The following is a 25,957-nucleotide window of genomic DNA, read 5'->3' as shown; positions in this document are numbered from 1 at the left end:
GTCATCTTTGCCTTTTACCACTCTCCAAGGATTCCCACAAATTTATACACCAAGGCACTTAAAGCACATATTCATTGACTATGTGCACACAAATGCATGCCACCACCTCGCCATCCACAAGCTCCTCGCCTCGTACTCACGTTGCCACCTTTGAATGCCTTTTTTGATAAGTGCCACGTCATCTTTGCCTTTTACCACTCTCCAAGGATTCCCACAATTTTATACACCAAGGCACTTAAAGCACATATTCATTGACTATGTGCACACAAATGCATGCCACCAGCATTTAGCATCTAATTGCCCACTGACCATTCACATATGATGAACACAACCTCGACCCCATGGATTTACAAGACAACCACGACAAAAAAATGCTCATGTCCTCATACAGAAAGAACTCCGGACAACCATGAAAGGTGTATGTGTTCCCACAACAAAACCCCGTCATACTCTGGATACCATGCTCTGGATTAGCCTGGTGCTCCCACACCTTGGGCTCATCATTTCCCTTGCACATACACTTCCATCAAAGCCTAAAGCTTGATTGCCACATATAACCACACATCCATGACGCGGTGTGTGGAATCACAAACTTCTTAACTTATATGCATAAATAGATGTGCAGACTCATTAATAGACAATGAACTAGCGAGATAGAGAAACCACCAAAATAATATATTTCCGTCCAAAGCTATGGACACAATACAAAAGAGATAGATCTAGAGTCCCACCAATTGTGTGGTCCTCTGTCTTGGATCGGCCCTGGCAGAAAGGATCTGATGAGGAGCATGATTGCGTGGTGATCCAGAAGAAGAGGCGCTTGCAACAGGTGTCTACAGCAGCAAGGCCAGCACACGGTGCATTAATGGCGGGGGGGAACCAGCAGGAGTGTCTGCCATAGAACTGGCTGGGCTGAGCCAGCCAACCAGGCCAGCTATTGGGCAGAACTAGGGGCTGGACCTGGCCTTGAAGTGTGGGCCAAAGGCCCTAGAAAAGAGGGCCCCAAAGGGGCATTTATAGGCAGACCAAATATCAAGTACATGCCAGACTGTTGTACTGCCTGTGTGTTTGCTTTGAAGGCAAACCCTGTACTTCATCGAGGCACCTACCAAAAGCCTGTGTGATCCTTTACTGTCCCCTTCTGAAGTACAACATCCATTTGACCATGAGACCCTAGGGCCCTCCATGGAATCCACCCTCGTGTCAGTGTCAACAGCCACGCACCTAGAAGGTACCAAGCACTCCATGCTGTCCGTCACCTTCACAAAAGCATCTGACTCCTCGTTGACCCACATCTCTATGTCAGACATCCTCACTGTGATTTCTTGATCAACATATTTTGACCTGGGTAACACTTGGTGATGTCACTAGGAACAACTCTTTGATTACCACATTTGCTTTGGCCTCTCCCTTTGAATCTGAGTCGGACTCCTTTTTGTTTTTCCGATCGGCCTTTTTCTTTCTGCAGTCCTTTGCAAAATGTCTTGTTATCACAGTAGAAGCACTTCTTCTTCTGCTTCCTCTTCGAAGTCTCCTCGTCGTTAGAGTTGTCTTTCTTGGACTTGCCACCGTTAGGCTTGCCCTTTCCTTTTCTAGTGTAACCCTTCGCCAGCATCGCCTTGTCGTCTTTGTCGTCGTTGTAGAGCTTTTCCCATGCTTCCTCTTGTAGCAGTAATTGACCCCACTCCTCAAACGTTAGAGGTTTGGTCCTCTGTCCTGTTGTCACAGTCGTAACAAAACTCTTGAAACTCCGAGGTAGTCTCCTCAGTACCATCAAGGCCAAATGGCATGAGTTTGTCTTGTGACCAATTGCCGCTAGTTGATCCCTCACCACCTTGACCTTCGTCAAGTGGCTATGTACCGTATCTCCTTCTTCCATATCAAGATTGTAGAGTTGATGCTGAAGAAGCAAAATCTGGGAGGTCTTGTCCGTCTCGTACAGATCCTTCAGAGTGACCCACGCCTCTATTGACGTCTCCGCCATCTGGATATGTGGAAGAACAGAGTTCGCCGTAGTCCCTATGATTAATGCTAGGGCATGGGCATCTTTGTCTTCCCAAGCTTCAAGCTCCTCTCTGTCTACTGCCATGACTATCTCCCCTTGCCTGTCCACCATGTCCTCCAGCTTCGCCTCCACTCCCGTGGTCAGCTTCCACAACTTTCGAGCCACTAAATGACTCTGGATCTTCACTTTCCAGATCGGGTAGTTGGTCCTGTCCAGTTTCCCAGACTCTCCAAAGTTAGGGATAGTGAATGAGAGAAAACTGGGGGAGAAGGATGGGAGAGCAGGGGCTGAAGAGGCTGTAGAGATTGACATCTCTGCTGTTCTACAGGCTGAAGAGGGTGTAGAGATTAATGCCAGGGCATGGGCATCTCTGTCTTCCCAAGCTTCAAGCTCCTCTCTGTCTACTGCCATGACTATCTCCCCTTGCTTGTCCACCATGTCCTCCAGCTTCGCCTCCACTCCCGTGGTCAGCTTCCACAACTTGCGAGCCACTACATGACTCCGGATCTTCACTTTCCAGATCGGGTAGTTGGTCCCGTCTAGTTTTCCAGACTCTCCAAAGTTAGGGATAGTGAATGAGAGAAAACTGGGGGAGGAGGATGGGAGAGTGGGGGCTGAAGAGGTTGCAGAGATTGACATCTCTGCTGTTTATACCACACAGCAAAGTCAACCAAACTCAATTTCAGTAGACCAGAACTCTGAACGCACCTGACTGAACCTGAGTCACCCTCCTTCTCACAAAGGCACAATCATCCAGTCGTGGAAGTCGATTCCCTAGAGCTTCTAAATCAGGGTTGTCCTTCTGCAAGGTCCCTACCTTCAGGCACCCACACCTGTGAGCCTCCTACTTGGGCTCTGATACCATGTTAGAAAAGACCCAACAGAGGGTACGCATAGCGGAAGACTGATAGAATAGCCCAGGACCTCACACAGTGTGGTGTGGTGTGTGGAATCACAAACTTCTTATTTTATATGCATAAAATAGATGTGCAGACTCATTAATAGACAATGAACCAGCGAGATAGAGAAACCACCAAAATAATATATTTCCATCCAAAGCTATGGACACAACACAAAAGAGATAGATCCAGAGTCCCACCAATGGTGTGGTCCTCTGATCTTACCACAAGGTACTTCTCCTATCTGCTGGCTATCTCTAGACTCGAGCCCGCGTGCTCCTTGTCGAGCGTCTGTAGACTTTCTGTCCAGACTTGATCTCTACACCTTGCTGCCCTGGATGTCAGCCTAGGTGTGCAGCCCTAACTCTGCTTGTCTGCAGCTCTTCAGCCTCCTATACACCTCCTGGATGTAGGCCCTATAGGTACTGATCTGCTGCTCCAGTCTGCTGATGCTCTGCTGCTGCAGATGATGTGGAATGAGGCCAAGAGCCTCTGCTTTTATAGGCCCCAAGGGGCTGGGAAAACCAACTGACCAGTCAGGCTGCCTCTGGCCGACCCAAACAGGCCGACTAGGCCCTGACCTGGTCTGCCTATAATGCCCCTTTGGGGCCCTCTTTTCAGGGGCCTTTGTGTGAGTTGTAGAGGGAGAGAGAGAGCAGAGTGTGAGAGTAGGAGAGTGAGAGCTGAAATCACTAGTTGCAATAGAAGAGTGTGTTACAACTGAAGAGAGTGATAGGTTTTGTCTAAGTGACAAAACCTTATCCTTCACTAACCGTAGCTAGTGAACTAACTGTGGTTAGGGGGAGAAACCTCTAAGTGAGGGAAAAGTGCACCTAACCTACTTATTACATTACATTGGTCACTGCTAAATTATAACAATAATTCTAACACCCCCGTGCAGTGCCAATGTCATGTACAAGGAAATGATCAATCACCAAAAGGAGATAAGTTCAGGGCACTGCGAAATGCCTTAAACTTTTCACGTGGAAGTGCTTTGGTGAAAATATCTGCAACATTGTCATGTGTTGACACATAGATCATACTGATCTCTCCTGCATGCAACCTCTCTCCGACGTAGTGATATTGAACCTCAATGTGCTTCGTGCGAGCATGAAACACAGGATTCTTTGCCACTGCAATAGCACTCTGACTATCAGTGAGAATTGGAGAAGGACCCTCCAATGAAAGATGAAGATCAGCAAATAAACGATGCAGCCAAACACATTCAACTGTCACTGTGAAAGCTGCCCTATACTCAGCTTCACATGAAGAGGTAGCCACTGTAGATTGTTTCTTGCTTAACCAAGAAATACAAGCTTTGCCCAAAAAGAAACAATTGCCACTTGTGGACTGCCTAGTGTCATAGTCTCCAGCCCAATCTGAGTCACTGCAGGCATGCATCTGCAAGTCACCCCCCCCCTGGGAAACATCAAGCCAAAAGACTTGGTACCTCGCAAATAACGAAAGATGCGTTTTACAGCCTGCCAATGCATAGTCTTTGGGCTGTGCATATATTTGCTCATCTGAGAAACTGCAAACTGAATATCAGGTCGTGTATTGCAGAGATAAATGAGGCATCCAATAGCCTGACTGTAGAGTGTGACATCAATTGATTTACCTGCATCATGCATTGTAAGCTTCAGCCCCGGCTCCATGGGAGTAGCTATGGGCTTACAATCCTGCATGTTGAATCTGTCCAAGAGTTTCTGCACATACGTGGATTGAGACATAACAATGCCACTTTTCTCTTGAGTGAACTGGATCCCCAAATAAAAGTGTAGCAGCCCCAAATCTGACATGTCAAAAGTGGTTTGCAATTTAGCTTTAAAATCTGCAATATTATCTTCATTTGACCGTGTGAGCAGTAAGTCATCTACATAAAGAATGATGACTAAAATATCCCCCCCATCCTTCTTGATGTAGAGGGTGCTCTCAGTTGGACTATTGTGCAGCCCCTTGCTGGTCAGAAAGGCATGAATTCGTTTAACTTTGAAAACCCACTGTGTACCTATGGCATGTTTACCTGGTGGCAAATCGACAACTTCCCATGTCTGATTTTTCTGAATGGACTGCAATTCATCGTGCATGGCATTCATCCAATGCACATTATCCTGTGCCTCTTCAAATGTCTCAGGCTCCTCCTCATCAAGAAGAGTACCTGCATAAGCTGATTCAACTGAAAGTGCTCCTCCCCCATGCCTTATTGCACTCCGAGTTCTGCCAGGTAATGGAGCATAAATTTTACTCTCCCTGAGAGTTTGTAACAGCCAATTTGGGACTGTTTTTATCTGCAATTTCTTGCTGAACAACCTCTTCCACTGCTTGTGGAAGTGGTAAGACATCCTGTGGCTGAATCGGAGCATGTGGAGGTATCTGAAAATTTTGATTTGCATCAGATATATCCCTCAAAGACATCATCGGAAGAAGTACGCAAATCAAATTCAGTTTGAGTGTGAGCTGAATTTTCTGAAAATATAACATCTCTACTGACAATAATCTTGCGTGTGACAGGATTGTAGAGACGGTAGCCCTTGCTCTCTGCACTATACCCAACAAAAATGCATTTGATTGCCTTATCAGACAACTTATGCGGAAACTCAACGGGCACATGAGCATATGCAAGGCATCCAAAAACACGAAAATGATCCATAGAAGGCTTTCTCCCTTGCCAAACTTCATTTGGAGTCTTGGTCTTCAAAGCTTTTGTGGGAGCCCGATTCAAAACATAATTGGCACACATGAGACCTTCAAGCCAAAATTTGTGAGGCAATTTTTTGCTTTTTAGCATGCATCTATCCATCTCCATAAGAGTACGATTTTGTCTCTCAGCTTTGCCATTTTGTTGAGGAGTTAGCCTCACTGTAAGCTGATGTGCAATGCCCTTGTCTTTCAAAAATGCATCAAAATCTGCAGACAAATACTCCCCTCCTCTATCTGTGCGTAATGTCTGTATCTTGAGTCCTGATTCATTTTCAACCATGGTTGCAAAGTGTTTTAAAACCGTAAACACTTCTGATTTGCGTTTCAGTCCATAAACCCAAGTGTAGTTGGAGTAGTTATCTATAAAAGTGACAAAGTAAAGATAACCACCCAATGATGGAGTCCTCATGGGACCACAGACATCACTATGAATAAGCTGTAATTTTCGAACAGGAGTACGATTTTGTCTCTCAGCTTTGCCATTTCGCTAAGGAGTTAGCCTCACTGTAAGCTGATGTGCAATGCCCTTGTCTTTCAAAAATGCATCAAAATCTGCAGACAAATACTCCCCTCCTCTATCTGTGCGTAATGTCTGTATCTTGAGTCCTGATTCAGTTTCAACCATGGCTGCAAAGTGTTTGAAAACTGTAAACACTTCTGATTTGCGTTTCAGTCCATAAACCCAAGTGTAGTTGGAGTAGTCATCTATAAAAGTGACAAAGTAAAGATGACCACCCAATGATGGAGTCCTCATGGGACCATAGACATCACTATGAATAAGCTGTAATTTTCGAACAGCTTTTACTGATCCATCCTTCTTGAAAGGAAATCTGTGCATTTTACCAAGAATGCACCCGTCACAGGCATGTGGAGGAGGTGTTTCAAGAGTGGGCAATGCATCATGTTTTTGAAGTGTCATCAAGCTGCCTTAATGCATGTTTCCATATCTGGCATGCCATAACTCCGTATTCTGCATAGTAGCAGTAGGAGTGAAAACTGCAAGAGCATGTGCTGGTCTTTTCTCATACGTGTCAAGACCACTTAACAAAGTGCTAGACAATCTCAAGGCATAGTCATTCTCTCTGTCATGGACTGCACACTTGTCATCTTCAAAAATGACCTGAAATCCAGCTCTGTTAAGAGTGGACACTGAAAGTAGATTTTTTGTGATACCAGGCACATACAAGACATGAGAAATTTTGAATGTTGAGCCATCAATGGTTGTAAGTTCAACTTCTCCTGTACCACGAACTGAATAGGAGGAGTTGTTGGCACATGTGACCTTTTTACCAACGGGAGGTGGATGCAGAGATGTGAAAAGACACTTCCTTGAAGTGATATGCTTTGAGGCACCGCTATCAAAATACCATGTATTTTGTGTCTCATTGACATTGAAAGCTGATGCATCCTTAGAAGAATCATAACTGCATGTCAGAAAAGCGTAAGAGTCATCATTACAAGTGGCTGTACTATCCGGAGCAGCCAATTGAGAGTCTGAAATGCAAGACAAGAAGGCATAGTCGTGCTCCACAAGGTTGGCTGTAGCTTGCTCATTGTCAGATGCATGAGGAGCTGAATCTGAAACAGCCATATTGGAGCTGTTTTTCTTTTCTTTTGCAAGCCTTTTCTTGCATTCTCCAATGTAGTGACCTAGCTTTTTGCAGTAATGACATATTCCCTTCTTCTTGGGTTTACCTGCATCACCCTTAGCCTTTTGAGAAGGCTGTCCTGAACCACTGGAAGGCTGATTTGCTGATGTCTTTGCCTGTCCCTTTACTTTAGGCTTGAATTTTGAAAGCATGGCATGTTCACCTGCTCGTGAAGGCATGTTTTTCTTGGTCTGCTCTTCCAGCAACAGAAGTCCTATCAACTCGTGAAAATTGAGAGGATTTGCACCCCCCCTCAACGACAAATTCAATGAGGTATGAAAGCTGAGATAAGACTCAGGAAGAGAATTCAGAGTAGTGGTAATCATCTCTGAATCAGGAATGATCTCATCAATATTCAGCAATTGCTCTCGTAAATCCTGTAGCTTTGTGAAATGCATTGACATGGAGTCACTCTCTTCCATATGTGTATGAGATAATTCTCTTGTAAAAAAAAACACCCTGGCATCATTCCGAGCTGCATACATGCTCTCCAAAATATCCCATGCTGCCTTTGAGGTCTTACACGACCGGATATGCGGAATAATGAATCTTTTCACTGAAAGAGGAATACATGACAAAGCTAAAGAATCACGTGAATCCCATCCCTTTTGCTCTAGAGTGGTAGGTATAACTGCACCAATAACTTGTTCTGCAGCTGTACCCTGTGCACGACCTCTGCCGCCTCCTTGCTGGGGAGGGGTATTAGGTGCCACATTTGCTAGCCAGATCTCATCCCCATTTACATAGTCCCACAAATTACGAGAAATCAGAATATTGCATACCATAAAACTCCAGAGGGAGTAGTTAGTACCATCCAGCTTATCCTCTTGTGAGAGACCACTGAACTGGAAATCATTCTGATTTTGATGGGCCATGTCTGAGAAAGAAAATATAGCAAATGCAAATCTGAATTCCCTTGCTGGGAATGGAGTGCACAAATCCCAAAAAAATAGAGCCAAACATTGGCTAAAAATGCAACTCAAATCTGTGTAATGTCTATGTCAGAAGTCTGCCAGAGCATCCAATGTCTCCCAAAACCTGCCAAAAGTGCTTCAAAACACTCACAGAAAGGCAGTGTGAATTGAAATCTGCAAAATTGCTCTTACAACACAAAAGCCCCAATTTGTGGCTTGAAATTGCAACCAGAAAGGGGCAAATGGTCTAAAAGCCCCAAATGTTGCACAAATTGCTCTTTGCCTGCAAAAGCCCCAAATTTCACTGCAAAATTGCAGTGTGATTGCAAAAGCCCCAAAATTTTGCAATCTCTGTAGCAAATGCAAAAGCCCCAAATTTGACAAAATTCCCAATATAGAAAATGTGTGCAAATCTGCCCACAAAATGGCCTGCAAAGCAAAAATCTGCCTCGAATGACACACTCCGTACAAACGTACGGAACTATAATGTACAGTCAGGTTGTACGGACAGGTGCCCTCCTGTGTACGGGCGTGTACGGGCGTACAGTACGGTGCACGGGTTTTTGTACGGAGCTGTACGGATGTACGGATCTGTACGGCGAGCTGTACGGCGATGTACGGATCTGACTGGCAGCTTGTACGGACGACGAGCTGATGGCACGGGCTTGTATGCACGGATGGGCTACAGGCTGTATGGCGCCTGTGTACGGAATGTACAAGCAGAGTGTGCGCCTGTGTACGGAATGTACAGAAGCTGCACGGGCTGACGACGAGCTGTATGGGCTGATGCAAAATGGTACGGGGATCTGTAGGGCTGTACGGTGACGTATGGACGGAGCTGTACGGCTGTATGGCGATCTGTACGGACGACTGGTTTGTACAGACGGGCAGCGAGCTGTTGAGCTTGGAGAAGGGAGCTTTCGGGCAAGGAGCAGGGAGCGGGGTCAACCCGCTCTGATACCAAATGTGAGTTGTAGAGGGAGAGAGAGAGCAGAGTGTGAGAGCAGGAGAGTGAGAGCTGAAATCACTAGTTGCAATAGAAGAGTGTGTTACAACTGAAGAGAGTGATAGGTTTTGTCTAAGTGACAAAACCTTATCCTTCACTAACCGTAGTTAGTGAACTAACTGTGGTTAGGGGGGAAAACCTCTAAGTGAGGGAAAAGTGCCCCTAACCTACTTATTACATTACATTGGTCACTGCTAAATTATAACAATAATTCTAACACTTTGGCCCACACTTCAAGGCCGGGTCCAGCCCCTAGTTCTGCCCAATAGCTGGCCTGGTTGGCTGGCTCCAACCAGCCCTAACCAGCCAGTTCTATGGCAGACACTCCTGCTGGTTCCCCCCTGCCATTAATGCACCGTGTGCTGGCCTTGCTGCTGTAGACACCTGTTGCAAGCGCCTCTTCTTCTGGATCACCACGCAATCATGCTCCTCATCAGATCCTTTCTGCCAGGGCAGATCCAAGACATCCTGTCCCTGCCATCTCCCTTTCACAAAGGTGTCTTCTAACGCAGCCATGCTGATCTCTCTCGGTAATTCACTCTTTGTTGTCTGACTAGCACCCACATGGCAGCCAGGATGCTGCCCATGTGGCACTCCCTCAAACCCAAGGTTCACCCCCCCCATGCTCTTCTCATATGGGGGCTTACAGATGGGGAGGTGACCTTTCCAACAGGAGGGGATGGTAGAAAGTGTTTGGGCAAGGGGAAATTGGGGGAGGGGGATGGACTAGCAAGGGGCACAGGAGCTTGAAATGATCGCATGAAGAATTCTTATGGCTAATCATACTTGTAGAGCTTCCTGTGCATGCCAAGCACACATACAATGCTTCACTAAAATTCTACGATTACATCTTTTTCTTCGTGCTTGAAACATTTCTATTTTGAATAAAAGAAGGTTAGTGTTTATCAAAGTAGGATAATGAGAACACTTTATCATCTTTCTTTTGGGAGCATAAGATTCATACAGTTTAAACTTTGTGTGAAAACATGTCATCCAGGGAATGTTATAGCTGTGCAGTGTGATTTCGATCTAATATGCTAACCTTGTGTGTGCTGCCTTTAAGGAGCCTAGAAGTGAATTAATATGCTACTTTTCTTGTTTGCAGCAGTTTGGCCATACACCCTGGTGTCCTCATCAAGGCTCCTTTGCACATTTCTCACTTACTTTCGAGTAAGGTTTAGGTCATTTCAGTGAAGACATTGCATTTACTGTTTTCATTTTCAATTTTTTGGAAAAACAAACTTGCACATTTGACAAGCAATTGATTCGTGTTTATGTTTCTTGTAGGGAGATGGACAATATTGGGAATAGATGTAAGTACACTAGATTTTACTTTCTATGTGTTTCTTAAAATGTGTTATGATTGAGCTTCCAGAATGCCTCATTTTGTTCTCTTGGTTTTTGCACTGGTAATCGCAGATCTGGATCCAATGGTAAATTGGAGAAGGGGATCAAGAGCTTCGTCTGCTAGGCACATCTGCCCTTATCTTGCGGCGCAAGGTTTGTCTATGGGAGGGCCATTGCATCATGTTGAGGATTTTCTTGGTTTGCAGGTTGGCCACCACTCCAGTAGAACTACTAGAAGACCTGCAAGTTTCTCCTCAGCTCACAGGAGCCACTGGCAGCGACAAGGCTCAGCTGCTTCTGCTTCCACTAGCATACCTTCATCTTATGAAGGGTCCTCTCAGAACTACAATCCGAGTGGAAGGTTTCTGCAGCCAAGTGCTACCCGACACGCTTTCGGGTTATTTTTGGGAAATCAGCAAGCTGTTCATGCAGGGTGAGCAATAACAAATAAATGCATTGTGAGATCTCGTCATGTGTCCTTTTTTTTTATATAAGTGTGCTTAATACAGTGAAGCTAAGGAATAGCATGTGTTTTTGTAGGGTCAATCAAGGGACAAATTATGGGGGCAATTCAGGGCACATCTTTGGGCAGACATCTCATAGCCGTAATGCACAAGCAATGAATGGAAATACTAATTTTCATCCACCTAATGCCTCTCGGAACGGATACTTTGGAAGCAGGCGGACTAGATCCAGTGATATGGCATCAATTCCTTCCCAGAGGGCATCACAAGTCTCTCCTTCAGAGCAGGTTTGGATGAATGAGATGGAGCATGAATATAGTCCCTGGGGAGCTCGAAGTGCATTAGGACAAGGTCCTAACCAGCTTCGTGGAGGAGATCCTATAGGCTGGTCAGCAGACAATCAGTTTGATTCTTGGACAAGGGGAACGTATGCTCCTCAGGCTCAGTTTGGAACATCCAACCACTGGTGGGCCTGGGTCCCATCTGGGAATAACCCTGGGCAGAGGCCCATACCTAATACAGCACCAAACAGCTACCATGATGGCCAGTTCTTTGGTGCTGGCTTATTTCCAAGGCCTGCATCACAAGGGATGTCAGAAAATGTTGCTGAAGGTGCTTATGCCTGGGTATCCTCTGGCTTCCAGTGAGAGAAGGGTTTATTTAGAACATGTTTGCTACTGTGCGCAAAATTGAAGCTGATTGCCTTTATTTATGGCAGATTGGACAATATGCTCACTGGAAACTTGATGTGGTGGTCTTTATGAAAGGTCCATGCATGCTCAGATTGTGCAAGTTTCATCTGAATGTGCTAAGGGGCTTGAATGTTTAACAGACACAGATCATGGCTACTTTGTTTGCACCCTTGACCTTGATATACAGTTTTTGTTCGTAATGTTTTCATGCCCAGTTTTTTGACTCTTGAGTTTCTATTGGCTTCAGAGTGGCTTTGGCCAAGTCATTCTTTTTATATGATGGCAAGCTCTTGCAAAGTGGCTAGCCTTGTTTGGTCATGGCTTTTTTGGAAAGTCTGTCCAAGCATGCTTGTGGACATATTGTAAATAAAATTTCATTCAGACTGGATCTTATTATTTCACAAAGCTAATTCAAGATGTGGAAATTCGGATATGCCTGTTGCTGTATCTGTGAATCAGACCGTGTTTTGCCGAGTCCCTTGCATGTCATCAGCAGGTAGACCATTGAGCTAGGTTTCATTTTGAGGTGTAGATTTGTGGCACGAAGCTTTTACTGCAGTATCTGTCAGTTCTGGCACTCTGTATGCAGCCTCTGGAAACTTTGTTTTCGTGTTTACTATAGTGCATAGTCTAGGGATCACACTTTGTTAGTAATAAGATTTTAATTATTGGACTTTTACATGGCCTTTTAAGTTATGTTTTGTTAGCTTGTTGCAAGGCTATGAACGGCAAGCTTTTATGTCTGTAAGTTCCATTATACCTTTTCATGAAGTCACCTTATTTTCCAACCGTTCTCAAAGTTAAGTCTGAATTAGTCATCTCAGCATCTCCAATCGTGTAAGCTATGTTTTGATAGGTCCTTATTTCCAGAAGATTTATGTTGCAAGGATGAATGCCAAGATTTTATGTCTGCAAGTTACATTATGCTTTTATGTCTGCAAGTTACATTATGCCTTTGCATGAAAGTCACCTTATCTTTCCACCTGTTTCTTAAAGTTTAAATCTGAATTAGCCATTGCAGCTTCTCCAATCTTGTACAAGGGATGATGCTTTTTTATTGAATCCATGGGGAAATTGGGTTTTTGATTGTTGGGTTTCACAGTAGATTTGCAAGACAGGCACCCTATCTAGAAATTCCAGATACCCTATGCATCTCAGAAATATAATAGCTTTGAGTAACAGAAACCTTTCCCTTTGCAATGTTGTATAGCCAATATTTTTCTGTGTATATTTTTGGACTTTAGAACAACAAAAAATCTAAATTTGTAGTCTTACAAAGGTATTATACTTGACCAAATATCTCTTTTACTGTTGGGGTTCTCTGTCAAGTCTCATCAAAACCAAGGGAGGATCACTGGAAAGTAAGATTATGGGTGCTCAAGTACTTCAAGGATACAAGCAACATACAAAATCACATACAGCACATGCTTGGAGCTGGGTGACCAATAGTCGCCTTATCTTCAACAGAGGTGGAATACAAGGCAGCGTATGTTGCAGCTTGCGAGCGAAGTTACATAGCGATTGCCAAGAACCCTGTGTTTTCATGCACAAACGAAACACATCGAGGTCCATTACCATTTGATCCGGGAGGTGATCATCAATGAGATCGTGGAGCTGATAGATTATCCGACTTTTGACAATCTCTTAGACGTGTTATTAGAAAACAGAGACAGGTTGCTTGCTGTAGCCTGTCAGCCTGCGTGCTTCTATGGAGCTTCAGTAATGGTGAGGCACTGCACATCTTCAAAGCTGTCTTCTACCTCCTCTTGGCACACTTCAAGCATATGTCAGCCTGCGTGCTTCTATGGAGCTTCAGTGGGCTGGTTAGATGCTACATCAGCAGACCTCCTTGCTGCTCTGCAAAGCAGCCAATGGTGAGGCACTGCACACCTCATTGGCCTTCCTGCTGCTCTGGATGCAGCCCAAGTGTGCAGCACAAGGTGACCTTTCTTCTGACCTTGCTGCTCTGGATGCAGCACATAGAACGAGACATAGAGTGATCTGATTCCTGGCCTCCCTGCTGCTATGGATGTGCCAATGATGAGGCTCAATGCGTGAATGGCAGGGTCCCCAATGGGGCCCTTTTATAGGACTGGAAAGCCCTTTGCAGACTGGATGACCCAGGCTGTGAGTCTACTGATGTGGCAGATTGCTGTATGGCCGACCCATGTCTAAGGCCTATAAATGTCCCCGCCTATGCACTGCTTGCCCCTTGCCTGGGCGCAGTCTGTGATCTCCTCCAGGCCCTGCAGAAGCACTGGACCCTCTGCTGTTGCTGCCATACTGCTTATCAGCTCTGTATCTATTGTACCTGCTGCAGGCGCTGCAATACCTGTCTGTACAGCTGCTGTACTGTGCTGTACTTGCTGTGCTTGGCTACAACCCTGTTTCAGAATAGTGGATGGCACAGCAGCTCATGTGGCAGTGTGCAGTGCTGCCCACATTGCTGCCATGAGTATGTGCACCCAGATCTGCCCATGTGGCATCTTATTCTCTGACTGACTCTCTTGGTCCCCCATTCCTACACTAGTACACTCATGAGACATCCCTCTGATGTCCCGTCTTAGACACCACCAAATATGTCTTCCCTTCCTAGACCCACCACATGCAGGTTGTTCACGGCACAGAATGTGCGATCTGCTTTATGGCGACTCCACAATCGGAGAGCCCAGGATCATGGGGGGTTATGCACTGAGCACTTTGCACATGGGCAGGAGGTCTTGGCCCCTATCCTAGCACAAATGTTTATTAATGCTGTGCGCCACGGTTTTTCCCCTGCTTGGAGTACCACCTCTATTGTGCCAACACAGGGTAGCAGACTCCATGGACAATGGGAATTCTTGTACCCTCATTGTCATGTGCATGGATCATATCTGACGCACGTTAGTCACATGAGACTAGCTTAGGAATCCTAGGGAGGCTTAGGGCTAGATGCAGGCCATTCTTGAGATGAGTTGTAGGGGCATTGGCAGATTAGGGTTTTTGTTATTTTTAGCGTTGCTTTTGGGCCTGAGCTTATATAAGGGGTTCAGGGCCTCCGTTGTCAGTATCGTGAGTGGGAGCTAGCTGATTCTCTTGGGAGCTAGCTGATTCTCTCTTGCGGGTCTGATCCCGGATTGAGTGTGGACTTGCACCTGCTATCTAGCGTTGCCCTAGGTTCATTTGACAGTGAGGCCCTTGAGGGTGCCACCTGGTGGTATGGGACACCCGGCTTGTTGTGACCAGATGGATGATGTGCTAGCAGTTCAGCTTGTGGCTCGGAGGGGACATCTCTTGATCCGAGATCCTTTATTGTAGATGTCATGGTTGGGTGGTGAGCAGCCTGCTAGTTCTCATCGTTTCTATAGCTATTTGTGTCTGTTTGCAGGTCTGGATTCTCAGGAGCACTTGGGGATGTGTCGGTATCAGAGCCAACTCCTCAAGTATGAATCTTTGTAGAGAGGATTGAACGAATTTTCTTTCAGGTATCTCCCAAATTCAAAATTGGCTTTGAATCCTTGCAAGTGGATGATTACGCCAGTGAGATCGTCAAGATTACGTTTGGGCATGCTGTTGGATAAACTGAAAGGAAGCAAAGAGTGGACACAAACTCAGAATACTTGCATTACTTGGTTGTAGAATGAAGAAGAGTGAGGTCCTTAAGTAGGCACCTCATACATGCTCACTGACATCACTGATGACTTCAGAGCTCCACAATCATCTCCTCAATCTGCTCCTAGATTCTCTCAATCATCCTATGTGGCTTTCCACCACCTAACTGTGCTTGTGGGCACCTAACTGTGCCTCTAGCACTTACACATAGAAACATAAGGTGTGCCTGAGGCATACACCTTGAGATATCCCAACAAACCCCCCCTCAAGGGAATGCCTCAGGCTATGTCAAGGATACATCTAGTCTCATAGTTTCTCATGCCATCTCATGGTGGTCAAGGATTAATCTATGGCTAGGTTCTCATGCTAGCAAGGGTTCCCTTGGGTGTAAGGTAAACAAAAGGGATACAAAAAGACCTTCCAATGGTTATCTCTCCTGCATGTACATGCACACAATGTCTGCAGGAGGTACCATGGAACAAAACATACACATGGCCTATATCATAAGGTGACCAGAGGTGTTTACAAAACACACAAAACACAATAGTTTATTTTCATTCATTTTGGAGGACTATACAGGCTGAGTACCTTGACATAAAAAGAGAGATCTGGAGCATACATAGAGATGATTTAAAATGCATAATCTTCAAAGGATGCCTCATCTTGTGGAGGCTCATCAACTGAAAGTAGATTTGCATTTTGTGTCTTTGCTTTGGCTCTGCAAAACTTCTCATTATGGTTGTTCTTGCCATAGTGCTTGCATGGATTAATTTTGAAGGAGTCCTTTGAAAGGTGATTTGTCTTTCCACAGTGATTGCAAGGAGTATACTTGCCCTTCTGGACTTTTACAGCATAAGCAGTGTCATTACCTTTCCTGAGCTCCATATGCCTTTCTTCTTCTTGGAGAGCAGAGATAATACCTTCAAGATTAGGATTAGGAAGATTTTTCAAAGTGCTAACTATGTGATCATAGTCTTCAGGCATACTCTTAAGTAACACTGCCATAGCATCATCTGGAGTAATAGGAGAGTTGATAGAAGCTAATTGAGTCATAAGACTCCGCATATAGTTGACATGAGCTGCTAAAGTAGTACCACTAGTCATCTTCAATTCAAAGAAAGAGATTTTAAGTGATAGTTTAGAGATGTGAGAGCTAGCACCAAAAATCATGTCAAGCTTCTGCCAAGCTTCCGAAGGAGACTCCAAGTCAGAGATATGGTGTATATAATCATCTCCTAAAGCAAGAGCAATGATACCATATGCTTTTTCTTCTCTAGCTGGATCCCTTGCCGGTCGTGTCGGAGTTGAGGATTCTCCAGCATTGGAGGCCGTAGAAGAAGCGGTAGGAGTAGGTTTGACAAGTCCCCATAAGTTCTCCCTCATCAATGCAAATTTCACTTCATCTGTCATGTGTGGAAGCCTTTTCCATTGAACTTCTCGAGATTAAATAGAGTAGCCATGAGAGGGTCTAACCTAGATATTGGGCAGTGTCTATCTCTCTTACAAGGCAAAAATAACTGAAAGACTTCCAAAATATGAGCACTTGATGTAGCACAGACTAGTGACCCAATATTCAAACAATGATGCTTCTTTTTACATGCTTCATAGAAGTGGGTGAAATAAACACTTTCCAATCAAAACCAGGTCTAGCAAGTCAAAGCAAAACTGAAGCAACACTTGTACTGAAGTTATTGAAAACTTCAAAAGACCAGGAATGCTAGAGTAGCATTTTATGTAGCATCATCTTCAAAAGCTTGTTAAAACTGTCAAAACTAGAGAGCTGAACTTGGAGGGCTTATAGCTCACTCTTCAAAGCAAAAGAAAAGGGGGTTTCTGAGGCAAAAGAGAGCTGGTATACCACAGTAGATCCTCTGGGAAGAAGAGGCGCAAAAACGCGTCAGGTCGCCTTCTCTTCCTTCTACAAAGTCGACTGGTTTTTCTCTGTTTTCTCCTTCAATATGCAGCCATTGCTGCCCAGATTTCAGCACAAGGTAGCCCAAGGTATGGAGAAGCTTCCCTTGAAAGGAATTAGAGAAGGAATTAGAGAAAGAAGGAGCAGGCGCAGAGAAAACGCAGGAAGAGAAATCGACGAAAATCGTACAATGGCGACCAGCAGAGGTGGAGATACTTCAATTCCTTGCAGCCAAAAATTCGCCCCAACAAGGTGGATCTCCAGCTGGAAGGGCGTGGGAAATGGTTGAGAACCTGAGGAGAACAGGCTTAAGCAAGTTTGGGGAAGAAGAGGGAGAGATGGTGAAGAAGAAGATGAAGAAGAAGATGATGATGTGGCAGAAATGGGCTCAAGGGGGATCAAAGGGCTCTTATACCATGTTGGAAATCTGAAAGGAAAGGAAAGAGTGGACACAAACTCAGAATACTTGCATTACTTGGTTGTAGAATGAAGAAGAGTGAGGTCCTTAAGTAGGCACCTCATACATGCTCACTGACATCACTGATGACTTCAGAGCTCCACAATCATCTCCTCAATCTACTCCTAGATTCTCTCAATCATCCTATGTGGCTTTCCACCACCTAACTGTGCTTGTGGGCACCTAACTGTGCCTCTAGCACTCACACATAGAAACATAAGGTGTGCCTGAGACATACACCTTGAGATATCCCAACACATGCATCGTTGAAGCTGGTGCCTGATTCGCTAGAGAAACAGGAAGAGTTAGATTCGTAGTTAGGGATTGGTGCTCGAGTTGGACTTCCAGGCAAGTAGGACGATTTGGTTAGGGTGGCACAGTTGGACTTATAGGCAAGGACGGCGATTTGGACTGTTGCGAAGTCAGGGAGTGGACGATGGAATCTGCGAATTCCTTGGTTGAGGTTTCTAGGAGTAGGCGCTGCAAGAAGAGGGGAGGAGATCTTGTTGCGCTAGCAACTGGCTAGTCCTGGAAGGGATGAGCAACTGGCTAGACCTGGGAGGGATGAGAAAGCTCGGGAAGCCCTGAAAGCAAAAAGCAGGCTAATCTAGGCGCTTGCTTTTCAGATAGGCTTTCACGAAAAGCAAGGGGGATCCGAGTTTTAAGCGCATGTTTTTTTGAAAAGGCATCGTTTTTTCGAAAGCTAGCGCATGCTTTTTGAAAAAGCTTTGTTCAGCCTTTTAAAACACTCTTGAAAGTTCGCATGCAGCTCAGCCATCCCGAATTGCAATAGTCGTTCCTATTCGTCAGCCAATTTGCCTTGCTCCTGTGCCTTATAGCAGCTCCTAATTCGATGCTTGGTTCCTATCCCCATCCTACTTGCTGTCCTCTCTAACACTAAGCTGCCATCTCTTTCGAATTTTGCCTCCGCTTCTTTCCTTTTCCATGAATCTTTTCTGGTCATCCCCGCCTGGTAGATCCATCATATGCTCCTCCTCTGGAACAATAAGGATATTCGCTTCACCCATGGGAAGGGCTTTACGATGACCTTGTCACCAAACAAGCTTTCTAGGATTTCCTCACAGGCCTGGATCGCCATTTCGAAGCATCTTCTACTGACCTTAACAATTTGGCTCGACAATTTAAGACGCTTGATGCTTCTGTTACGATGATGACTACTACTATGCAGGCCCTTACACACGTGGATGCTATGGCCTTTGTTCTAGGTCCAAATCACTCTGGATCCAAACTTAGGGGAACATAAGGCTAGGACTTAAGAAGTGGTGGACACATGGCTTCACAAGTGGCAAGTCCACTTCAAATTTTTGATGGACAAATTGATGAAATGGGGGTTGTACCAAGGGGTGCAATATTGGTGTGAGTTTGTGTGTCACCACATGGTGGTTAGTGTGACCAGGTTAGGTGGTAGAAGGTTCTATTAGGTGTGATTGAGAGATGAGTGGAGTAATTTGTGGATCTGGAGGTGCACTCCCTTGGGCACATGCATTGTATTAGTTGCCTTTATAAGGGCACTTCTACTCATGAATAAATAAGTATTTTTCTTTATTGTTGGTACACTCCATGCTTCCATTGCTGCTCCATCATTTGGTATCAGAGCCACTTCACCCTCCTTGAGCCTTCCTTCCACTGTGCCACGTCATCTTCTTTCTCGATTTTTTTCTTTCTTCCCTCTCTTGCCTCGAATTTTCCTTAAGCTTGTTCTCTTCATCGGTTGCACCATTTCCGAAGTCCTCTAAGCCCAAGCTTCCTCTTGATGGAGCGAACCTCTGGCTAGGAGGAATTAGAGAATGATTGTGCCATTTGCTCGTGCCGACAAGATTATCGCCCGACGAACTTTTTGCAAATTTTGCTTCAACGCGTTGAGTTTTCTTGATTGCTCGTAGCTGGATTTAGGCCATCCTATGAGGAGTTTTTCGTTGAAATTTGAGCTCATTTGGTCCACTAGGTAGAGAGAATTGAGTTAAAAACCAATCTTCTTCAGGAGAAATCAATGCGACTTGCTAGTGCTACCTTGGGTGTCATGACGTGGCATTTCGCCCAAGCTTCCTACTGGCTCTTTATTGGTAATAGACCTTTCATTCTATTGTGAAAGCCCTCTTGGAGTTGCTTTGATCCGTTCGAATCTCGCCCTCCACTCTCTGCTTGTTGTTGGAGTCAGTTTTGAGAGTTTTTTTTTTGGCCTTCATGTTTGGCTAAGTCAACAATGGCATAGGGCTTTTGACTTGACTGTAGATTTTTAGTATTTTGATTGAGATTGAGCATTGGTACATAGTCATTGGAGAGGGATTACACACATGGTAGACCAAACTCAAGTTTATTCTCATGAAGAAGGGGATTGGAATATTGGTAATAGGAAAGACTAAGGCCTTCTACTAGGGAGGGAGAAGCATTATGGTTACCTAGGGATGAAAAGGCATTAGCTATAATTGCACTTGGGTTGAGTGATTTCTTTATTCATTGCATTGATGGTTGTGAAATTGCACATGCTGCATGGACACCCCTTGAGATTGTCTTTGGAGCATGGGGAAATGTTCCAAGTATTATCTGCTCATTAAGTTCTTTGATCTGAAATTGGATAAAGGAGAATCAATATTTTCACATTTAAACTCCATGAAAAGTATATTGACTCAACTAGCTAGCATCAAGTTTGATCTTGATGATGACATTGTGATTGCTATCTTGCTTAAGAGTCGACTTGATGAGTATTGTACCATTGTAACTACTCTCACTAATCTACTAGAGTCTAGTCTGGTAGATTTAGAGGCATCCCTCTTGGAGGAAGAAAGAAATATTAAACAAAGGAATGGCTACAAAGAAAGTGAGGCATGTCTGCTCAAAAGCAACTTCAAAGGATCTACAAGCAAGAGCAAGATGAAGTGCAATTTTTGTGGGAAGCTTGGACAATTTGAAAAGGAGTGCGATGCAAAGAAGAGACTTTCAACAAATCTTATGGAAGAAGCAGATAAAGAAGAAGAAGAACCAGAGGAGATTAAGGCTCTCATTGCTTTTATTACCCAAGTCAATCTTGATGAGGATGATGACCCATTTATCTTCTAAGTTGTTTTGTGTGTGGTCAATAAGGGTTCTCTGCCTCGGGATGTCTCCCTTGAATGATTGTTAGTCAGACCTATGGGAACTTCCCATGCATAGTCATTGTCCATTCTCCTAGTTGTAAACCAAGAGCCAGAATCAGAGTGAGTCACAGGTTGTGGTCATGAGTGTTATAGCTAGGTGTAAACAATCCATGAAGCTTCCCATGTACTACTGCTGGGGTGAGGTAATCAATTTGTGGGGGGGTATGTTGGTGGACAAATTGATGTACTAAGGGTTGTAGTAAGGGCTACAAGGTTAGTGTGAGTTTCTGTGTCACCACATGGTGGTTAGTGTGACCAGGTTAGGTGGTAGAAGGTCCTATTAGGTGTGACTGAGAGATTCATGGGTCTAATTGAGAGATCAGTGGAGTAATTTGGTGGACTCCCTTGAGTACATGCATTGTATCAATTGCCTTTCTACTCATGAATAAACAAGTCATTTTCTTCATTGTTGGTACACTCCATGCTTCCATTTTGCTGCTCCATCAATTTCGTTCGTACTCTGACAACAAGAAGATTCAATTGGCGGTTGGCTATGTTTTATGGGAAACCCTCTTGTGGTGGAAGGAACCGCGGCCGCAACCCACCACATGGGCTGATTTCGAGGATACCTTCAAGAAGGAGTTCTTGAAGAAGGAGGACTACAATATTGTGAGCAAATTCAAAGACCTCCATATGGTCAGGAATAATCTCACGTTTGAGACCTACCTACAGAAGTTTAGAGATCTGCAAATATGGGCATCAAAGATGGATTTCACCACTTGGATTTTTTGTGGCAAGTTTACTAGATTCCTACAAACTCCAAGTAAAGAACAATAAAGCTACGTCTTTGTTGGAAGCTATCTCGTTTGTGCACATTTATGATGATACAATGATACCTGCAAAGAGTGCAAATGCGCATGATAACAATGCGAAGAATAAACGTAAGTTTACTCATAAGTCTTCTGGTTGCGCCAATGAGGGAAAGTCCTAGGACAATCCCTCAAAAAAACGATCTCATTCGACTAAGGGTAGCAGTCAAGATCAGTTCCTTCGTTCTTTATGGATCAAGAAGGAAGGTCGATGTTTCCATTGTGAGGAACGGGGACATGCAAAAGCAAATTACCCCAAGCTCAATGCTAACCCGCAATGCTCAGTCTCAAAATCAAAGCAGGGTCAAGGTTCTAAGTCTAAAGTTGCCAATGCTAGGTATTTCTATCAACGTTCTTACTTGTTCTATTTTTTGCAATTGTAGTTTAGGTCATACGTTGTTTGGTCTAATGATTTGTTCCAAGGTTATGGCGAAGTCAAGGAACAACGAGTTCACATTCTTTTTGATCCAAGAAGCTCTCACAATTTTGTTCATCACAAACTTGTGCAGAAATTAGGGCTAGACACGACATCGAGTGATCACACTTATGAGGTCCGTCTTCCAGCAAGAAAACAATTTTGGGATCAAAAGATTAATGGTCTTCCTCTCCAGATTCAAGACTATGAGACTATTTTGCAAAGCTATATTTAACACTTAGATTACGTAGACTTGTTACTGGGCATTGAGTGGTTTAAAACCCATGATGTCCAGATTGGATGGAAGGACCATACTCTTTCTTTTTGGCATAATGGTACACATTTTTGTATATAGTGTGATAAGATAACCCCCTCACGGGGCCCTCTTGTAAATGCGGTTTAGTTGAGCCAAATGATAAATACAACTTTGTATGATGTTTATTCTTGTTTCTTGAGTCCATTTCCTTGATTTGTTGGTTCTGTAGAAGACAAAAATGAATTAAGTATCTTTGAACAAGGTCAATTACATAAGTTGTTGGCTGATTTTGACAATGTTTTTCCTACTCAACTGCCTTCAAGATTACATCTTGGAAGGTCAGTAGATCACCGAATAGATTTGGTCCCTGGTGCTTAGCCTGTAAGTATTCCATGAGCCAGACTGAGGAGGACGAGTTAGCAAAGCAACTTTAGGAATATCTGAAGCTGGGATATATTCGTCCCAATAAATCACCTTGGAGTGCACCAGTCTTGCTTTGAAAAAAGAAAGATAATACTTGGCGAACGTGTGTTGACTTAAGCATTTGAATAAAGTAACAATTAATAATAAATACCCTCTACCTAGATCTGATGACCTGATAGACAGACTTGTAGGAGCGAAGCACTTTTCTAAGATTTATTTGCGTACTGGTTATCATCAGATACACATCTTTGTGAAGCATGTTGAGAGTACAAATTTTAGGATGAGATATGGTCATTATGAATTCCTTGTTTTACCTTTTGGCTTGACTAATGCTCTAGCAACCTTCCAATAGATGATGAATGACTTGTTCCGAGATTACTTGTGCAAGTTTGTTGTTGTGTTCCTTGATGGTATCTTGGTTTACAACAAGACCTTAGAGGATCATATATCTCATCTAAGGATTGTTAAGATAGAATCTGCTGTATGCCAAGAAAAGTAAATGTGACTTCTTTATGAAGGAAATCATTTATTTAGGACACAAGATTTCATGGGAAGGGATTAGCATTGACCTAGATCATATTCAAAAGGTTTTAGAATGGCCAATTCTCCAAATTGTCAAACAACTTCGTTCTTTCTTGGGTTTTACTATCTTTTTAAGGAAATCAAGACGTGATTATTCTAAAATCACGGTTCCCTTGACCAATGTGTTGAAAGGTTTAGGGCGTAATTCAAACCAACCTATCTCTTGGAATGAAGATTTGAACAAGGATTTTGTTACTTTGAAACTTTGTATCAAGGAAGCACTTGTTCTTACACTGCCCGTAGTAGACCTTGTATCTTGGAAACTGATGTTAGTGATTTTGTGATCGGGGTAGCATTATTCCAAGAAGGAAGACCGGTTGCGTTTGAGAGTAAAAAGTTTGATAACACTCAATGTCGTTGGCCGACGATGGAAAAAGAACTTTATGGAGTAGTATATGCACTAAAGGTTTGGAGCCCGTTTGGAGACCCTATCTGTGTGGTTCTTGATTTCACATCTTGACTGATCACCAATCAATCAAGTATGTATGTGATGGCAACAATGATTTGAGGGGCTGGAAAGCGAGATGGGTAGAGTTAATGCACGATTTTGATTTTGAGATTAGGTATCGGAACGGTTCATCAATTAACGTTGTTGATGCCTTGAGTCAAATTAAGATGGTAAATACTTTATCATTTTCTGAGATATCTTTTGACCTATTTCAAACCTTGAGGCCTTTGTGCAATTGCTAGCCATTTCACTTTATATTGGTAGAATGTCCAAGATGGGAGCTCCATGATTGACCAAGACTTAGGGATTATGCCAGCCACAGTGTAAGCGATAGGAGGTCGTGGATGATTCAGAATGGCTTGCTATTCCGAAATGAGAAGATTTGTGTGCTTGAATTTGGGGATCTTCGATCTATGATTCTTAGGGAGTGTCATGATGCACCTAGTGCAGGACATCTAGGGGTGCACCGGAGTTTGTCTCTTGTGAAACACTTTTTATTGGCCTAAGATGAGATAGTTTGTTGAACACTATGTCGTAATAGGTTGCCAAGTCTGTCAAACGACTAAGGATGAAAGGCTTAGGAGCGTAGGTTTATTACAGCTATTGGAGATACCCGGTAATAAATGGGAAAGTATTTCCATGGATTTTATTATGAGAACCCACACAAGTCATGATGCCATATGGGTTGCCATTGATAGATTGATAAAGATGGCTAGGTTTTTACCTGCAAGATCAACTCTATCAGTTGGCGCACTAGTTTGTGGACCAATTTTTTAAACTGAATGGTTTGCCACTTGACATAGTCAGTGATAGCGACTCCAAGTTTACTTAAAACTTTTGGACTTTAGTGTTTGAGAAGTTGGAGACTACTTTGAGTACGCGTTCCTCGGACCATACACAATCCGATGGCCATACCGAAAAAGTAAATCAACTACTAGAAGATATGCTTCGTGCATATGTTTCCAAGAGATAGTCTTCATGGAAAGAATATTTAGTCATGATCGAAATTGTGTAGAACAGTGCTAAGCATTCTAATACTAGTTTTAGTCATTTTATGCTTATGTACGGGTTTCAATCTAGGTCTCCAATCATGGTTGGATACCAAGGGATTAAGAATGATGCTGTAAGACATGCAAGAGACGTTGTAGTTCGCCAAAGAGTCTATTAGAAGTGCCCAAGAGCGGGGTAGATTTTATGCTAATAGACATCGTCCTCCTAGAGAATTTTTAGTGGGAACATTGCGCATTCCCAAGGAATCCAAGACACTTAGTACTGGAAAGGTTTTAAAGTTATCCCCCAGATATTACAGTCCATTTAGGATTAAGCGATGGATTGGATTGGTTGCATGTGAACTAGAATTGCCTCCTCACGTGAGAGTACACCCTGTTTTTCATGTCAGGAGACTAAATGAAGTATGCGGTGCTAATGATTAGCTTGCCACTCCTCGGTTGAAGATTTAACCTTTGTACTACATGAACCTGAAAGAATCCTTGGTTCTGTGAACGACAAAGTAAAAATAAAAGTTTGATGGAATACAAAATGGACTTAGCTTCTCTCCTGTGCTCTCCTAATTGATTGTTGCTCCAAGTGAGCTCACCCTCTGGACTTGCATCCACCCTCTGCCAGTGCTCTTTGAGTTCCTCCCAAGCAACCAGCTCATAACCTCTGATGACAGTGCCTTTTTCCAACCATCTGTCCCTCTTCATCTCTACCATATTGAAATCCCCCATAGCAAAACAATTGCCATATGGACACATAAGAGATTCCCACAATGACTTTTTGTCTGCTGCTGAGTTGGGAGCATACAAAGAGATTACTGCAAAGTTTCTCTCTTTACTAAGGCATTTGAGGAGCACCCATCTGTTTTGACCATTTGTGATAACTTGGGTGACGACTCCATTATAATGAGAAAGGACTCCAATGGTAGTCTCACCCTTACCTGCCACATGGGAGGTAACACCCTTCCATCTAGTCTCTAACATGACTCCACAAGCCTTCCCTGCTCATTCGGAGTCGTCCTAGTAGGTTCATCATATGCTCTTCATCCTCCTACGCATTCCTCACTGGTTCGCTTGTTGAGATTCTTCTAGTTCTGTCTTGATTAGTGGCTCCTCCTCCGGTTCCGTCTTTATGGTTGGTATCCCACTCTCTGGATTCTCCCTGTAGGTGACCGCTGTCAATTGGGGAGGCAAATCTTCTATTTTCTCCTTCTTCACTTGCACCAAGAAGGGAG

General features: G+C 43.9%; 1 protein-coding gene across 4 annotated transcripts in view; it reads left to right on the top strand.

Moving 5' to 3' along the window:
• Positions 1 to 12,109, top strand: part of LOC147881273 (uncharacterized) — a 28,136-nt gene extending 16,027 nt beyond the window's left edge. Inside the window, exons 3-7 of one of the 4 annotated variants that reach the window (XM_087370204.1) lie at positions 10,282 to 10,343; positions 10,461 to 10,486; positions 10,593 to 10,606; positions 10,727 to 10,953; positions 11,061 to 12,109. In XM_087370204.1, coding sequence (XP_087226330.1) covers positions 10,282 to 10,343; positions 10,461 to 10,486; positions 10,593 to 10,606; positions 10,727 to 10,953; positions 11,061 to 11,631 — 900 coding nt within the window. In that variant the 3' untranslated portion in view covers positions 11,632 to 12,109. Of the gene's footprint in view, positions 1 to 10,278; positions 10,344 to 10,460; positions 10,487 to 10,592; positions 10,954 to 11,060 lie in introns of all 4 variants that reach the window. The other 3 variants (XM_087370202.1, XM_087370201.1, XM_087370200.1) reach the window with 3 other exon arrangements.
• The last annotated feature ends 13,848 nt before the right edge of the window (positions 12,110 to 25,957 follow it).

The sequence above is a fragment of the Dipteris shenzhenensis genome, chromosome 31 (assembly GCF_047967505.1).
Source record: "Dipteris shenzhenensis isolate YYH24624 ecotype China chromosome 31, Dip_SZ_1.0, whole genome shotgun sequence".
NCBI classification, from domain to species: domain Eukaryota; kingdom Viridiplantae; phylum Streptophyta; class Polypodiopsida; order Gleicheniales; family Dipteridaceae; genus Dipteris; species Dipteris shenzhenensis.
This window is presented reverse-complemented; position numbering and strand designations above follow the sequence as displayed.